We start from the raw sequence: 18,722 nt of genomic DNA on the forward strand, positions 1-18,722 counted from the left end.
GTGCTCGCACTCTCCACTCTCCTCTTCCCACATCCTGTCCCCACCACAGTCTGAGCCTCAGCTTCCGTCCGCTAACAAGCCGCAGTACAAACCACTACTGTTACAACTACAGTCGACTACAATCCGCTACAACCACCGCTAGAAACACAGCTACAATCAGTTACAATCCGCTACAACCACCGCTAGAAACACAGCTACAATCAGTTACAATCCGCTACAACCACCGCTAGAAACACAGCTACAATCAGTTACAATCCGCTACAACCATCACTACAAACACAGCTACAATAAACTGCAACCTGCTACAAGCAAACACAGCTACAATCCACAACAATCACAGCTACAATACGGGACAATCACTGCTACAGTCTGCTACTATCACTGCTAGAATCTGCTATAATCATACGTATAATATGCTGCAATCCCAGCTACAATTTGCTACCATCCACTACAACCACAGCTGCAATCACAGCTACACCATCTACTACAACCATACTTACAATCTGCTACAGTCCGCTACAATCATACCTACAACCACAGCTACACATTCTGCTGGAGATGAGGGAGAAAAATGAAGGAATATAAACTAGTAGTGGCTCATGGAGGGAGGGGGGAATAACCAGGGTGTGAAGGAATGTATAAAACATTAGAGTGAGGAAGAAATGGTGGAGATGAAGGTGGTATGTGGACTGAAGGAGAGATGGAGGGATGAAAGAGAGTGGTATTGGATAAAGGAGCGATGGCTGGATGGCGGAGGAGAGGAGGGGTTTAGTGTGAGCGTCGCAGACAGGCAGTACTTTAGGTGAAAACGGGCGGATTTGCGCTCCCACTGAAATGGATGTGACGAGTGTTCTCCCCTAAGAGCGGGGATAAAGGCATCTGAACAAACCAGCATCATATCCCACAACCCCCTGGGGCTCCACAGTGGGCTGTTGCCATGACAGCTGGTTACTCCTGGCTGATCTGAATGAGAGAATGAGGGAGAAAGAGATTTGTCACTGACTTTTTTTTTCCGAATGCAATATTAAAAATTATATTATTTCTTTGCGTCATTGTTAATAGATAGTTCTGCTTTCTTTGTTCATATTGTATTGCAGTGTTTGCTTCGGAAGTGTACATGCTTTTCATGAATTCTAATGTGTGTCATGCATGTAGAGCTAAATTAAAATGAAATGAAAATAAATTAAACTTGAAATAATAAATAGAGAGAGGGAGAGAAAGAGAGCGAGAGAATGAGAGAGGGAGCTGACTAATCCAGCAACACTCCAGCCTTTATGTACATAAATCAAACTATTAAAACAAACGGAAAACAAAACCTCTTCACTGGAACAAGATACGGTGAAATGGCAAATAACCATGAGTGCCACTGGGTCCTACCCTACAGTATATCTCATGTCCTCAATATCAACAAAACAAATCCTACTGCAGCTGACATTACTGCTTACAGAACCTCATGTAGAGAAATATATAACAAATACACATATTTAACACACTATATGCACACATACATGTATATACATAGACATACGCATATGAACTGCACTTGCATGATTGCTAGATTCAGTAATATGCTTTCGTTATTCCATAATTAATGCATAATGTTTTGGGACTGTTGACCTATTTATGCTGTCAGTGGTTATAAAGTGCAGTGTGTGTAGCAATGTACCTGAGAGAGAGGGAGAGAGAGAAAAACAGAAAGAGAGCAGAGTGAAAGTGAGAGAGAGAGAAAGTGAGAGTCTGAGTGAGAGAGAGAGAGAGAGAGAGAGAGAGAGAGAGAAAGGGAATGAGAAGGTTTGGGAGGGGAGCTCGCTCCGTATCAGATGTACGGTGTGGTGCTGGTCTGGAGGTGACCTTGTCTCTTTTGGGGAGTGTATGAGGTGAGAGGAGGAGCTTCAGAAATTCTCCTGGCAGAGTCTCAGTGGGATGCTGAATGAGGACGCGGCCGGTGTCTCCCGCACTCTATACAGTGTGCTCTATACAGTGAGCTCTATATAGTGTGCTCTATACAGTGAGCTCTATACAGTGTGCTCTATACAGTGAGCTCTATATAGTGTGCTCTATACAGTGAGCTCTATACAGTGTGCTCTATACAGTGTGCTCTATACAGTGTGCTCTATACAGTGAGCTCTATACAGTGTGCTCTATACAGTGAGCTCTACACAGTGAGCTCTATACAGTGAGCTCTATACAGTGAGCTCCATATAGTGAGCTCTATATGGTGTGCTCTATACAGTGTGCTCTATACAGTGAGCTCTATACAGTGTGCTCTATACAGTGAGCTATATACAGTGTGCTCTATACAGTGAGCTCTATACAGTGAGCTCTATACAGTGTGCTTTATATGGTGTGCTCTATACAGTGAGCTCTATACAGTGTGCTCTATACAGTGAGCTCTATACAGTGTGCTCTATACAGTGAGCTCTATACAGTGAGCTCTATACAGTGTGCTCTATATGGTGTGCTCTATACAGTGTGCTCTATACAGTGTGCTCTATACAGTGAGTTCTATACAGTGTGCTCTATACAGTGAGCTCTATACAGTGTGCTCTATACAGTGAGCTCTATACAGTGCTCTATACAGTGTGCTCTATACAGTGTGCTCTATACAGTGAGCTCTATACAGTGTGCTCTATATAGTGAGCTCTATACAGTGAGCTCTATACAGTGTGCTCTATACGGGTACGCTCTGTATGGGTGCGCTGTATTTGCTTCATATACCATGGAACTTTGCGTTGTTGTGTAGCGCAGCACAGTTGCAGTGTACTGGAGCGATGCGTTGTTTGTGGAGTGTTTGTGTGTTCAGTTGCGTTGAATTTTGGTATGTCATTTTTTTGAGTGGTGTGTTGTGTTTTGGAGTGTTATGTTTTTTTGTTTTTCAAAATGTTGTATCGCCCTGCATTTGGGAGTGTTTTCTGTTGAGCTTTGTTGTGTTGTGGAGTGTTGCCCTGCATTGTGTTGTGGAGCGTTGCCCTGCATTGTGTTGTGGAGTGTTGCCCTGTATTGTGTTGTGGAGTGTTGCCCTGCATTGTGTTGTGGAGTGTTGCCCTGTATTGTGTTGTGGAGCGTTGCCCTGCATTGTGTTGTGGAGCGTTGCCCTGCATTGTGTTGTGGAGTGTTGCCCTGCATTGTGTTGTGGAGTGTCGTATTGCGTTTTGGTACATGTGTAGCCGTCACGCTGCTGAGCTGCGGTGGTGCTCCGCGGGTGTGTGAGGTGTGAGGTGTGTGCTGTGGCTGTAATGTGTTAAGCAGAAGTGGGGACTGTTCTTTGTTACTTTACCGGCGTTCGGCTGATGCTTTTATCCAGCTGCTTACAATACAAACACAAGCACAAAGGTCAGGGGTCAAAGGGCAGGGATCAGAGTGGGGAAAGTATCCAAGAGAAACAGCAACGATAGGAAGTGTAGGCATGATGGGAAACTTCTCAACTGTACTTTTGAATATTAAACTGGTATACGAGCAAGAATAAAACGACCCTAATAGGCGTTAAACTGCATAATACAGACAGCAGTTAAGAGCCTCAGGCTCTGAACACAGAGTAAGGAGCTGGTGTAAGTATTGGGGAGAAGGAGCCAGGGACAGTCTGAAAAAAGTTACACTCTGAGCCTCAAAAAAGACCCTACGTAGGTATGCAAATGCAGACGCGTCAAGTTACAGAATGCAACGTCAATTTCTTGCGTCACGGTGTTCTGAAATGTGTCACCTGAGAGTCTTAACATAAAAAACCCATGACCTCACGAGGGGGTGGGGGTGGGGGGGGCTATCCAGGGCAGCTGTGATACACTGAGTGGAAGAAAGCACAAATCGAAGAAGGCGGCATTCGTTACCTCCACAGGGACATGAGAAGAAGCCGCATTGAGTATGTACACTCAGGTCGGGCACGTGCACCGGTCTGACGTGGTAATTTGCGTACTCGCACGGGATATGTTTCCGGCCTTTGGTGATAACATGACCACCGGGTGATGCACTGCGTGTCCATTTTTAGACAGTCATACAGTAATTCACCGTCACTCAACTGGGCCCGGGGCTCAACACTGCCCCAAGTGGAAGGGACTGCACATTGACCGACAGGAAGAAGAGGAACTTGAGAACGGTTTATGGAAGAGTGTGTATGAGCAGCACATGCAAAGAACATGGATCTTACCACGTATCACACTCTCTTCTCTCACCCCCGCCCTCTTTGTCCTCTCTCCCTCTCTCTCTCTCTCTCTCTCTCATTGTCCAGTTATCCGGCCGTCTGCGAGTTTCTACAGAACAACAACTTATTATCAGTCATCCGCGCACACGAAGCACAAGACGCTGGGTATGTACTCCATGCCTCTGTTTTCGCCGCGCGCGCCCGTCCCGTGCACGCCTGCTACAGAACGGGGGCCTACCTTATGTACGTTTTTAAAATGTATGCTTGTTTATACAGCTGGGCATTTACTAGGACAGTTCGGTTCAGCCGCCTTCCTCAAGGGCATTACAGCAGTGACCTACGACCTTTCAAGCCCAGTTCTCTAACAACTACACTACACTGCACTGCTGTCCCCACAGCCTAATGCAGTTCTCTATGGGCGGCATGGTGGTGCAGTGGATAGCGCTGTTGTTGCCTCACAGTGAGGTTTGAATACCAGGGCCTCTCTGGGTGCATGTTCTCCCCATGCCTGCTTGGGTTTCCTCTGGGTACCTCAGTTTCCTGCCACAGCCCAAAGACATGCAGGTTAGGCTTCCTGGGGGGGCACTAACGGGGCCTTGCTGTGAATGAGCGTGTGTGCTCAGTCAGCCTACCCTGTATAAAAAGGTTTAGCTCTCTGCCCAGTGCATCCCCGAATGAACAGAATTACAGTTGCTATCGTGAGGCTGTGGAAGGGTTGTTCACGGTCGTGGTCCTCTCGCCCCAACTCCCCCCCCCTCCCCACCTGCAGGTACCGGATGTACCGAAAGAGTCAGACCACCGGCTTCCCCTCCCTCATCACCATCTTCTCAGCGCCAAACTACCTTGATGTTTACAACAATAAAGGTAAATGACGCTACCTGGGGCCTCATGCACTGTAAACATCACACTACCTGTTACAGGTCTGCTACATTCCTCCCTTTATTATTATGAGCATGTCCGTTACTGGGGCTACCGTTAGTGAATCTAACTGTTGTTGTTGTAAAAGTCAGTTATTTTTCAAATTTTAAATGTATTTGAATTCAGGAGTCAGTTAGTCACTGTGATTCTAGGCAGCAGAAATCAGAAGGATAAATGCTGAGGCAGGTGGCTGCTGGGACAGAGGAGGACAGGTCCGGGAGGGAGATAACAGAACCCTGGTTTTTGACATGACATGACCCTTATTTGAGGGAAGAAACATGAAACCAAATGGCCGATAAGAGACAATAATGATAGGCTTCATCCTTCTTATAATTATAATTATAATATAATATGATTTGTTATTTAGCTGACACTTTTCTCCAAAGTGACTTACAGTTGATTACACTAAGCAGGAGATAATCCCCTCTGGAGCAATGTGGGGTTAAGGGCCTTGCTCAAGGGCCCAAGAGCCGTGTGGACCTTATCGTGGCTACACTTGAACAACCAACCTTCCAGGTCCCAGTCATGTACCTTAGCCACTAGGCTACAGGCGGCCCTTTATATGCGTGGTGTTCTGATTTGTAACCAGGCGTTACAAATCAGGAAAATGGCTGTGCTGTGTCTCGCCCCCACTGCACAGCTTGTCCTGTTCTGTGGGCTGTATAGAGTGTGCGAGTGCCCCCCCCCCACCCCACATTGGCTCCCTGCTGTGGGTGAATCTTTGTGGCTCCCCTGGGGTCTTACAGTGAGACAGTCACACCCCCCCCCCCCCCCCCACCCGAGATCAGAGTGAGTCAGAGAGAGCTGGGGGGTGGTGGTGGTGGTGTTTGGCCTTCAGGTCAGTGTGGGGGTGGGGGGGGGGGGGTCAGTCAGGGAGGGGGTGAGTGTCTGGGCTAGCAGTATGATTAGGACTTTCTTTGAGTCCAGGTGGCTGTCAGTCATTTGTAACTGTCACTCTGTTGTCGGTAGGTAATCATTTTATCGGTTGAAACCGTCGCCTGGTTACCGGTGTCGTACACTACCTGAGTTGTAACTGTCACGCCTGTGATATCTCACTCGGTCAGTGTTGCTCACTCGATCTTCGGCGCTGGTCCGTCAGCAGGGAGTCCCTGTGGCGCAGAGAAGGCCCACAGAAGCCTTTAAGACCGGGGTCTGTGTGGGACTCAGTGTGAGGGGCTCTGCACACTGTCAGAGCGGTTTGAGGACAGGCCGTGGATTAGTCATACGTATTAAAATACAGCTCCGCTCACCGCCCCTGAGAAACGCTCGAAAGAACCCGGGCGAGTCATCGGCGAGGAGCCGAGCGGGGTGAGAGAGGTGGTGTGTGTGTGTGTATGTGCGTGTGTGTGTGAATGAGTGTGTGTGTGTATGAGTGTGTGTGTGTGTGTGTGTGTGTGTGTATGTGCGTGTGTGTGTGAAAGAGTGTGTGTGTGTGTGTGTGTGTATTTGTGTGTGTGTGAAAGAGTGTGTGTGTGTGTGTGTATTTGTGTGTGTGAAAGAGTGTGTGTGTGTGTGTCTGTGTGTCTGTGGGAATGTGTGTGAATGCATGTGTGAATGCGTGTGTGTGCGTGTGTGTTTGTCTTTGTGTGTGTGTGTGTGTGTGTGTGTGTGGGAATGTGTTTGTGCGTGTGCATGTGTCTGTGTGTGTATGTGTGTGTTTGGGAATGTGTGTGTGAGTGTGTGTGTGTGTGTGTGTGTGTGTGTGTGTGTGTGTGTGTGAAATCGTGTGAGCATGGATGCAATGTTGCACTGAGTGTACTTGATTATCAAAGAACGATGGCTATATCTTGTCTGATAGGTGATCAACCACAATAGCGCCATCTAGTGGACGGTCGTATGTGTTGCGCACATGCAAAATCGCTGTACTTTTACATTGTAAACATTGTAAGGCTGCACACTAAGCAGTCATGAACCATTTGAGCTAAAGACCAAGGTTAGCACCCAAGGGAACCAATCACACTCTGAGTGCTTCTCCAGAGGTGACATCACATTCTGGAGTGGATGTTTACATGCTATCTCACAGCTCTCATGCTAACACACACACAGGTGCTAACTCCACTGCTGAGATTATAAACTGGCTTAAGATGCTTTAAGATCTGTCTTCGACACTTCCAGCTGGTCTACGCTGGTCTCTAGCTGGTCAAAGCTGGTTAAGCTGGTAGAGTAGCTGACTGCATAGGCTAGTCAACTGGGCCACAGCTGGCTGCCCAGCTAAAAGTGTCGAAAACACAGCTTAAACCAGTTTGAACCAGCTTAGACTGGATTTTTCAGCAGGGGCAGGGTCCCATTTCACACGCTAACTGACATGTAACATTCATAACTATTCGATACGCAATATGAACCTATCAGGGGCTAACTAGCTACATTTGTGTAAATGCTGACCACTACAGTCCACGCCATTGCCATTGATAACCCATCTTCATAGCAAAGCACGATGAAGACTCCCATTTTTTATTTTTTTGCCTTGACATAGAATCAAAGCAGCAACATCATTTGCTTTCTCCTGCCCCGTTCAGCCCTCCTCACTAAATTACTGCCCTTAAAAAGGATTGTGCACTCTGCTCTTTCAGTAAGCAGTTACTGAAAACCCATCCAAAGTGGCACTGTGACATTTTGTGCATGGTTTTAGAACTAAAACATTAGCAAATCCCTTCGCAATCATCTAAAAAAGGGGCCATTTGAAATCCAGCTCGGAGCCGCCGTGCTGATTCCGTATTCATTTTTTAAATGAAGAGCATCGTCTCCCCACAATGCCGAGGTTATTCGTCTGCCTTTACTCCACGACTCATCAAAGCACAAACGCCACCATCTCAGTTTCAATCAGTCTCAACACTGTCAGTTTAAAGGCATTTAAAGAAGGAGAACTTCAGGTTTGGACAGGCTTGACACCTTTTAAAATAGTTTTCCGTATTTGTACAGTATAGTCTAATTCCAAGGGGATAGTCTCATGCCAATATCTGGTATATGGTATATGTGTGTGTATATACAGTATATGAGCGTGTGTACACATGTACGTGTGTATATCAATGTGTTCTTGTGCATACGCGTGTGTGTACAGTATATGTATGTCAGCATGTTAGTAACTGTGTGTACACACATGCAGTGTGTGTGTATGAGTGTGAATATGAGCATGTGTGTATATGTGCTTATGAGCATGTGCGTGTGTGCATGTGTCCATGTATACAAGAGCGTGTGTGTGTGTTTGTGTATGTGTATGAGCATCTATATGACCATGTAGTATATCTGTGTGTGTATATGAGGATTTGTGTATGTGTGTATGTGTATGTATGAGGAAGTATGTGTGTGTGTGTCTGTATGTGTATATATGAGGATGTGTCTGTATGTGTGTGTATGTGTATATATGAGGATGTGTGTGTGTGTGTGTGTGTATGTGTATATATGAGGATGTGTGTGTGTGTGTGTGTCTGTATGTGTATATATGAGGATGTGTGTGTGTGTGTGTGTGTGTGTGTCTGTATGTGTATATATGAGGATGTGTGTGTGTATGTGTATATGAGGGCGTGTGTGTGTGTGTGTATGTGTATATGAGGGCGTGTGTGTGTGTGTGTGTGTATATATGAAGACGTGTGTGTGATGATCTGCTGTCTTGTCTCTCCTAGCGGCAGTACTCAAGTACGAGAACAACGTGATGAACATTCGGCAATTCAACTGCTCCCCCCACCCCTACTGGCTGCCCAACTTCATGGACGTGTTCACCTGGTCCCTGCCCTTCGTGGGGGAGAAAGGTATGACAGGGACAGCTCAATCACATGACCCGCTCCGTCACACCATCCACTTCGTCACACGACCCGCTCAGAAATGTCACTGTCGCCGGTCACAGCAACTCCCTGTTGCGGGACTGTAAACCGGCCTTCAGTGTGAGGATGGAGCGCAGTATGAACCCGGAGGTGACCATGGGCGTCACCCAGGTCTGAATACATTTGGGGCTGAGCCAAAGTCAATAAACAAGGCGCCTGATGACAGTAGATTGGATTGAAAGACTTATTTGTATATCTCCCTTTTCTCCAAATTATGTTACCAACTTCCAAAATATCATATATCCTCGCATATATCCGTATAACTCATGTCTCTATCTACGCATACATCAACTAATAACTCGTAATCATTACTTTAACACTTTTTCATATTCACGAAGCAATCTTATAAATTCTAAATTCAGGTTGGAATGTCCTTAAAGACGGTGGACCTTGATTGATCTCTGGGTCAGGCAGGGACCAAAGAGACAAGGATGGATAAAATTGGTGATTGGAAAGAGCCCCAGGTCTTTCCCTCATGACCCCTGACCTTTGACCTCTCACCCCTCCCCTCTTCAGTTACAGAAATGCTCGTCAACGTGTTGAGTATTTGCTCAGACGACGAACTCATGAACGACGGGGAAGAGATCTTTGACGGTGAGCGTAGCAGCCGTCTTTATCTCCGTGTTTATTTGCTTTTTCAGGTCAGTGTTAGCCAAACGCATGATCCATTCTTCACAGTGAACTGTATGCTTGTGAAATCCTACAGTAGAAACCTCCTGAGCAAGTATTTAGAGCACTGATTCTTAAACGTTTTAATATTGGGACTGAAATTTCAAATACTTTTTTTAGTTTTTTTTCGGGACCCAAACTATAGACATAGTACCTTTCCGGAATCTCTGCTTTAGAGGAAGTATGCAAATACTGTATGCTGCACAGCCATTAGCATTTCATTTGTAAATGCAAAGAGGTGTACGTCATAACTAAAAAAAATCCAGGTTCTCCAAAATGAGTCTACTGTAGTTCCACATGGATGCTTACCATGCTCACTCAGTCATTCATATTTGTAAATCTGGTGAGCTTTCTGTAAACGTGTTTGTGAAAGACGCTGACTGTGCAATAGGAAAAAGAGACGTGGATGAAATGCCATTGGTTACAATCCCCCACGGTTAGGTCAAAGACTGCAGGAAATGTCATCATGTGTGATGTCATTTCCTGAGAATGGCAGCTGGCCATAACCATGTCAGCACACAATTCTTGATTGATGGAACTCTTGACACTATATTCTGGCAGAACACAATTCAATGGTAACAGGTCAGAACAGTGTCACCTCTTATCACTTGTACATTTTTCAGTCAGACAGTTATCTATCATGGGAAAAGCCTGTTCGGGTTGTGGAATTGATTTATGGACAGATTACATCTAAAATGGATCGAATGTGAGTGTTTAAACACACATACGGGGGTGACATTGGCTTAGGCGGTAAGAGCAGTCATCTGGCAGTCGGAGGGTTACCAGTTTGATCCCCCCCTGGGTGTGTCGAAGTGTCCCTGAGCAAGACACCTAACCCCAAACTGCTCCTGACTAGCTGGTTGGTGCTTTGCATGGCAGCTAATTGTCGTGAGTGTGTGTAGGAATGGGTGAATGAGAAGCATCAACTGTACAGCGCTTTGGATAAAGGCGCTATATAAAATGCCAACCATTTACATATGAACTGTGTTCTGTTGTTTGGCTGTTGTGAAACTGAATCTGATGTGAATCGTACCTTGGCTGAACTTCGTTTTTTGCTACCAGCCAATGCTGCGGCAGCTCGGAAAGAGGTCATCAGGAATAAGATCCGCGCCATCGGGAAGATGGCCAAGATGTTCTCTGTGCTGAGGTGAGAGGGCCCCGAAGAACCCAAAACCCCAAAACCCGCCTGTTCTGCGCAGTCCTCTCTGATTCTTACACCTTTACAAACGGTGTCACTTTAACACCCTGACGGAAATGTAATATTTTGTAAAATATGTGGCTCTTGCCGCATGTTATGTGTCTGAGTGTAGGGTTTATGTGTGAGTGCATGAGAGTACAGGGTTTGTGCGTGTGTTAGAGATTATGTAGGGTTTACCTGTGTGTGTATGTGTGTGTGTGTGTGTGTGTGTGTAGGATAGTGCAGGGTGTATATGTGTGTGTGTGTTTGTGTGTGTGTGTGATAGTGCAGGGTGTGTGTGTGTGTGTGTGTGTGATAGTGCAGGGTGTGTGTGTGTGTGTGTGTGTGTGTGTAGGATAGTGCAGAGTGTATATGTGTGTGTGTGTGTGTGTGTGTGTGTGTGTGTGTGTGTGTGTGATAGTGCAGGGTGTGTGTGTGTGTGTGTGTGTGTGTGTGTGTGTGTGATAGTGCAGGGTGTGTGTGTGTGTGTGTGTGTGTGTGTGTGTGTGTGTAACAGAGCAGTGTCTCTCCTGTAGGGAGGAGAGTGAGAACGTGTGTGTGTGTGTGTGTGTGTGTAACAGAGCAGTGTCTCTCCTGTAGGGAGGAGAGTGAGAACGTTCTGACTCTGAAGGGCCTAGGGTGTGTGTGTGTGTGTGTGTGTGTGTGTGATAGTGCAGGGTGTGTGTGTGTGTGTGATAGTGCAGGGTGTGTGTGTGTGTGTGTGTGTGTGTGTGTGTGTGTGTGTGTAACAGAGCAGTGTCTCTCCTGTAGGGAGGAGAGTGAGAACGTGTGTGTGTGGGTGTGTGTGTGTGTGTGTGGGTGTGTGTGTGTGTGATAGTGCAGGGTGTGTGTGTGTGTGTGTGTGTGTGTGTGTGTGTAACAGAGCAGTGTCTCTCCTGTAGGGAGGAGAGTGAGAACGTGTGTGTGTGTGTGTGTGTGTGTAACAGAGCAGTGTCTCTCCTGTAGGGAGGAGAGTGAGAACGTTTTGACTCTGAAGGGCCTGACTCCCACCGGGATGCTCCCGAGTGGGGTTCTCTCCGGGGGCAAACAGACGCTGCAGAGCGGTGAGAACCCCCACCCTCCGTCTCTCCCTCTCTCCGTTTACCCCTCTCATCCTCTGCATCTCTTTATCTGTCTGTCTATTCTCCTGCTCTCTCTGCCTCTTACCTTCTCTCTGTCTTTTCTCTCGTCTTTTCATTCTTTCTTCTTTCCCTCTCCTCCTCTGTCCCTCCCGTTCTCATTCTTGTTTTCTCTCCTCTGTCTCCCTCTCCCTCCCTCTTTGTCGCTCTTCTTCTCTCTACCTCTGTAACTCTTTTGTTTACTTTCAGTCTCTCTCTCCTTCTCCCTTTATGTCTCCTTCACTCTCGCTAACACGTCCACTCAGAGGCACACCCACTCTCTAACCCCTGCTGCTGATTGGTCCATTTCCCCCCCCATGGCCCTGGTTGCCTGGCGCTGTCGCAGAATTGTCTGTTCCGCGTGTGTTTTGTGCCTGTTCCGCGTGTGTTTTGTGCCTGTTCCGCGTGTGTTTTGTGCCTGTTCCGCGTGTGTTTTGTGCCTGTTCCACGTATGTTTTGTGCCTGTTCCACGCGTGTTTTGCATATGTTTTGTGCCTGTTTTGCGGATATTTTATACGTATGTTTTGTGCCTGTTTTGTGTATGTTTCGTGCCTGTTTTGTGTATGTTTCGTGCCTGTTCCGCGCCTGTTTTGCATATGTTTTGTGCCTGTTCCGTGCCTGTTTTGCGTATGTTTTGTGCCTGTTCCGCGCCTGTTTTGCGTATGTTCTGAGCGTATGTTTCGCGCCTGTTTTGCGTATGTTCTGTGCGTATGTTTCGCGCCTGTCTTGCGCACGGTTCGCGTATGCTAACTGGCTGCCGCCGCGCTGCAGTGGTCCGTGCATGGCTTCGGGAGTAACCGCGCCCTCCTCTCTCTGTACCCCCCCCAGCGACCATCGAAGCCATCGAGGCCATAGAGACGGTTGAGGATGGAGAAGGTAAATTTACGACCATTTCACACGTGTGCGGGGGGTAGGGGGCACGCACGCACCTGCTGCCCGCCCCTGGGCCTGTCCTAGAGGGGGGGGGGGGTATCTCCAGCCCTTTACCCCCCCCCCGGCCCTACCTCGCATTGCATTGTGGGATATGACACTGCCTGGCCCGTTCTGCACTGCTTCCCGCCCCGCGGGTTCGACAGGGTGAGCGCACGCACTGGCAGCATGACTGCGGGGACCACGGCATGGCCAAAAAGTGCCCCCCCTCATGCTCCACCGACCCCCCACCCTCACACCGGTGACCATCCCCCCCCATGCCATGCCCTCAGCAGAGACTCCAGGGAGTGGGCGGGGTCTGCGGTGATCATGTGACCTGCCGTTGTTGTCGAGCGGATGGTAGATTCAGCGAGGGTCGTCTTTTGGTCAGAGTAGTTATTAACTAGTGTTATTAAAGTTATTAAAAGTGTGAAATGGAAAACGTCAGTGAGAGTTGTTCTTTCTCCACCTGCAAGAGAAATGAAATATATGCCCTATTTTCATAAATGAAATATATGCCCTAATATAGGCCTGCCCACCATGGCATTTTTCAGCGAGCTTCAGGAAATTTCGCAATACCTAGTGCCGTTCCATTCCATCGAGCGATACGGACTCACACCGTTTACTGCACATCGCTCCAGTACCTTTCTCCTTTCCATGCAAGTTTCATTCTGAAAGGACTAATATTTCCATGACGAAATGAATGAAATTGACATTTTAATACGACAGGCTATTCCCAGGGACCCGTTCCCAGCAGTGCGTCAGTTTTACTGATTTAAGAAAGACAGGCAGACAGACGGACAACAAGACTGAAACGCTGTAAGATTCAAGCCAAAAAACCAAAAAGGCCCATAAAACTAGCCTCCACCGCTACAGAAAGCTTACAAATACTGTATGGATGTCGCATTCATTCATGCCGTCTGTCTAGGCATCAAGAAATAAAACAAAAATCAATCATAGCAGATTACATTCCAGATGGCCAGACATGCTCTGTTCTGTTTGGGTGTAGTGCATTTTTAAATCTGTGATTTTTCTGTAATAATCTTAAGTAAATTTATTAAAGGGAACATCCACTGTGGAAAAAAACAAAAAAAAACATGAGCTCAAAATGAACCACTCTCTCATTTGGTTCCAAACGAACGGTGGCAATCGGCCGAATGTGAATGCGTACTCGCAGATCAACGGGCGGTTACATTCACGCTCCTGGGAAACTGTAAACAGTCTTCTTAAAAATGCACAGCAGAGCCAGGCATCAAGGGGTGCATTGCGCCATTGTGTTTGAAAGCAGAAGGCTTTTTACATATGAATGACAAAAAAAAGGAATAATCTTTTGGAAGGAACCTGGTGATGGAGAGACATTAGGTTCTTCATTTAGCAGTCGTTTCTGGGATCCTCCAGGCAGAGGTTCCCGTTACTAGCAGGAAGGAATAATCCCGCATCCGTTCATCCGTAAATCTGTGTATCGCAGTTGTCGGAATGCTGTCATGCCTCCTTCCCAGGACGTTTTTTTCCTCATCCCGGGAAATTAGGGATGCCAGTCATCATGGGTACCTAACAGCCTGCATGTCATTGGAGCACACATAGCCAGGAAATCATTTGCGATTGGCTGCCAGGTCCCTTCTGCCAATCACAAGGCTTGAGAGGAATGTACTGGCCCCATCGTGGTGGGACAGGCTTCCCAAATTGGTCAGGTGTCAGGACAGCAGAATAATTGCCTCATTCCGAGACAGACTGGAGACCCACCTCATCAGACTTCATCTCTCGTCTCATTCCTGTTGTATTATATTAATTTATTTTGGTATTTTTATGGTTTTTAGTAGAAAAAATTCTAGCTGTACGTTTCTCTCTTCTTAGGGGCTTGTTATAGTTGCAGTCGATGTATTTAAATACATTTTGGTTCTTGGTTAGCACAGTTAAGTAATTAGTGCTTTTGCAATCCTACATCTTTACTCGACAGGTGTGCCGCTAATGCTAATGCTAATATTAATTTGGTGAGTGCATTCCTGCTCCTCCTGTATTTAAAGTTGCTCTGGGTAAAAGCCTCAGCTAACTGGATGGTATACGGGGACTGCATACACATAAACTTAGGTCACGTCAGGTGACTTGGGTCAGGTCAGCAGCCATTTTAAAGCGGTATCTTATTGCGTGATTGCCTGTCACAGTCCGGGTTTTAATTTGATTGATTTTATCTGTCTGTCTGGCTTCAGTAAATCCTCACACTATTTTTAGACTTACTGAAAACCGCCGTCGGAATGACTAAGTCTGTCCACAAAAGAGAATTAACAGGAACCCCTGCTTGTTTTTTTCAGAAGCTGTAGAGCGACTGTGGAGTTTGTTCTGCACAAACCACACCCAGAAAAATCTTACAAAACTAATCTCTCCTCCTGCGATTAGATATACCTGTGTGTTATTGAACCGGTGTGGAAATCTGGGGGGTTTTTCTGTTTTGTTTTTGTGAAAGTACACGGGTGTGCCGCTTTGAATGACTTGATTTGGGTTCCATTACAGTCATTACAGTCATTAACGCTCTTATCCAGAGTGATGTACAATAAAGTGCAGTGCACCCACTTTTCAAGGGGTCAAAATGCGATACGCGGAGACTAAATATATCGGGGCGGTTAAAAAGGTGGGCGTGGGACGGTGAGGCGTGACGCTCGAACATCCATCTCCTCCGTCCTGTCCCGAAAGAGTCACGTGCCTCAGAGTGTTGTGTGGTCTGTGGGATACTCTGATTCTAAATTTGTGTTACCCCCCCGCCCCCTCCCCCCCCCGCCCTTTCCGCAACAGCCATCCGCGGGTTCTCTCCGCAGCACAAGATCACCAGCTTCGAGGAGGCAAAGGGGCTGGACCGCATCAACGAGCGAATGCCGCCTCGCCGGGACGCCGTCAACAACGTGGGACACTCCATGGGCAAAATGAACATGTCAGAGTCAAACGGCACGGACGATAACAGCAATATACAGTGATTCTCTTCGTCCTCCTTCCCGAAACTTAACCCCTCCTGCACCCTCCCCCCCCCCCCTCCCCTCACATGCACACACAAGCACACACACATCCCCACCACCTACCTGACCCACCCTATGTCACTTGTATCCCAGAATTCACTCTGTCCAGCATACTTTGGAGACAAAAAAAACTTAACGGAAAACTGAAATTGAAAAACCTCAATAAACAATAAAACAACATGGGCTTCATTGGAAACTGTTCAGTTTTAATTAGGGAAGCGAATCCAACGAGCAGTTTAACATTTGTAGCTGCAGCGAAAGAGAAGTGCGGACATATCGGTGGAGGTGGGGCATGGTTGGGTGGGTGAGGGAGGCGAGGCAAGGTGCAGTGAGGTATGTGGGTGGTATTCCAATCGCTTATTTTTCTCCTCTTGTCTTCTTCTGGCTCCCGACCTGGAAAGTGATCAAGGTCCGCGGATATTTAAGGACGTTCTAACCCGATAAATGTTCCTTCTAGGAGCTAGAAGTAGAAGTTAGGAACTCCAGAACTTTCCTTTCTTGTGAGGAAACAAGGGCACGTCCTTTTGCGGAAGTATTTGTTCCTGAGGCGTGATGTACGATTGACCTGTGGGCCCACCTCTCCCCATCTGAGAAAGAGGAAAGGAATAATGAGGAGAAAAGTAAGGGATTGGTGCACTGGGAACAGGAAGCCCTCCAACAGGAAGAGGAAGTAATGACTTGTAAGTTCCTGTCCACCCAGACACAGCCCATTAAAAGCAGAGGAGGCTTAGAGAAAGAGTTTTTAGGTTCTCTCCATATTCACTTTGACTTCTCAGCACACAGGAAGGCTGTGTTGACAGTGCTGGCTCCATACATACATACATACGTATATATATTTTACAATTCCAATTAAACAGTTTCGCTCATCAACATCTTATACAAAATGACCGTGCTGTTAAAACATGTTTTGCTACTAGTATTAAATAAAGCGAATACAAAAATAGGTCATATTTATAAATGAAGACAATTAAAAAAAAAATTATAATAATAAAATTGTACAAATTCAAAACTTGCGATGCAATCTTACCTGAGATTTATTTCATTTATTTACTTTGGTTTTGTTTCCTTTTGATTTTTTTTTATTTCGTAAGACACCGAGACTCCGCAGGTGGTCATGCGCGAGTGACGGCGCGTTTCATGCCGACGCTGTCGTTATCCGCATTTCTCTAAACGAGACCGTAACGCAATCCCAATTGCTTTGTTCTCCACCTGGAGAATTCTCACAAGCCTGATAATCGGAAATAAGACATCTGCACAGCGTGTTCGAGATAGATAACTCACTCCCGCCGTGACAGAAAGCCTAAACAAAGAGAATAATGTGTACAGCATCGATACTACGCATCAATGCATGCGATTAAGTTCCTTATTGATACGTGAAATTAGATTTGTGCTGTGTTTCAATATAGTAGGTCTGAATTATTTCCCACTTCATATTATATTTGTAAACTTTTATTGTTTTAAGTATTTTTATTTTATTTTTGTTACCTTTTGCTTTATTTTTTTCATAGTTTTTCATTATCATAACTTTGTTATTATTTATTGTTGTTATTATTGATATTTATTTTTTGGCTGTACAGGCTCTGAAGCTCTTTTTAAGGTGTTTAAATCTTTGTGTTAATTTTGCTCTGTTAATGTACAGAAGTTGTTCAATAGCGTGAATGAAAATATTATTCAGTGAAAAGCAAAATCCAGGCTGCCAAAAGCATGATCGCATGGTTTATTCAAATGTAAAACTAATTAGACACTAATCCTGTGTCTCACTTTTAAAAAGGAAATATATATTCTCATTATAATTCTTCATAATCTTCTTATTCTTCTTATTCTTAAGCTGTTCATTTCTCTTCCACTATTTACTGATCCTTGTTTGGTCCTCAATGTGGTTTACTTTGAAAAATGAAATTCATGGGATTTAACTTGTGACAATTTTTTCTTGTATTTTTCTCTGGAACTAAGTTTGGCATATGACTTCCTAAATGACACAGCTATTGTAAGCATGCCCTATGGGACGAACCACTTTTTTTACTCTTGAATAAAATATGCATGAACCAATGGCGTCGTCCTCTTTCTTCTGTGCCCATGGGCGTGCTTGTACACACACACACATACACACATGCAGACACAAATGCACACACACAAACATGCAGGGACACACACACATATGCACACATGCAGGCACACACACATGCAGACATCAACACACACACACAGGCGCATACACACACACCCATGCAGGCACACACACATGCAGACGCACACACATGCGGACACAAACACACACACGCACACACATGCAGACACAAACACACACACTGTATGTGATGTGTAAATATTGTTCCCCCATCATATTTCATAGACGCTATTAGCCTAACGTTAGCCAAACATAACTCAAACATAAATATTAGCCAAGCATACAGAAACCCAAGCATAACAATTAGCCAAGCATACATTATCCCAAACATTACATTATTGGCATTTGGCAGACACTCTTATCCAGAGCAACGTACAGCTGATTAAGCAGGAGACAATCCTCCCCTGGAGCAATGCAGGGTTAATGGCCTTGCTCAAGGGACCAACAGCTGTGCGGATCTTATTGTGGCTAGTCTGGGATTAGAACCACCAACCTTGTGTGTCCCAGTCACTACGCTACAGGCCGCCCTAACTATTAACTAACTATTAACATAACTATTAAGCAAACATAACTCTTAGACAACCATGTCTATTGTTCAAATATAAGCCAAACATAACTATTAGCCAAACCTGACTATTGTTCAAACATAACGTTAGCCAAACATAACAATGAGAAGGACAGTTTTACGCAAAATGATCTGCACACTCAAGGAAGTAACATATGGAAAGAAAAGAAAAAAAAACAGACAAACTTTCATTCAAAGATCAGGAAAAAAAAAACACCAATTTTTTTATTCTGGAAATCACCAGTTAATATAAAACAGCAGCCAGCATTTGCGACAGTTA

General features: G+C 45.7%; 1 protein-coding gene across 4 annotated transcripts in view; it reads left to right on the forward strand.

The window, feature by feature from the left end:
* The window catches only part of ppp3cb (protein phosphatase 3, catalytic subunit, beta isozyme), a 53,428-nt gene extending 37,646 nt beyond the window's left edge, over positions 1–15,782 (forward strand). For 2 of the 4 annotated variants that reach the window (XM_061234664.1, XM_061234665.1), the window contains exons 7-14: positions 4,223–4,300; positions 4,905–4,999; positions 8,674–8,799; positions 9,388–9,465; positions 10,603–10,687; positions 11,684–11,781; positions 12,664–12,711; positions 15,532–15,782. In XM_061234664.1, coding sequence (XP_061090648.1) covers positions 4,223–4,300; positions 4,905–4,999; positions 8,674–8,799; positions 9,388–9,465; positions 10,603–10,687; positions 11,684–11,781; positions 12,664–12,711; positions 15,532–15,710 — 787 coding nt within the window. In that variant the 3' untranslated portion in view covers positions 15,711–15,782. Of the gene's footprint in view, positions 1–4,222; positions 4,301–4,904; positions 5,000–8,673; positions 8,800–9,387; positions 9,466–10,602; positions 10,688–11,253; positions 11,606–11,683; positions 11,782–12,663; positions 12,712–15,531 lie in introns of those variants that run through there. The other 2 variants (XM_061234666.1, XM_061234667.1) reach the window with 2 other exon arrangements.
* Positions 15,783–18,722: the final 2,940 nt, after the last annotated feature.

Source organism: Conger conger, chromosome 3 (assembly GCF_963514075.1).
Source record: "Conger conger chromosome 3, fConCon1.1, whole genome shotgun sequence".
NCBI classification, from domain to species: domain Eukaryota; kingdom Metazoa; phylum Chordata; class Actinopteri; order Anguilliformes; family Congridae; genus Conger; species Conger conger.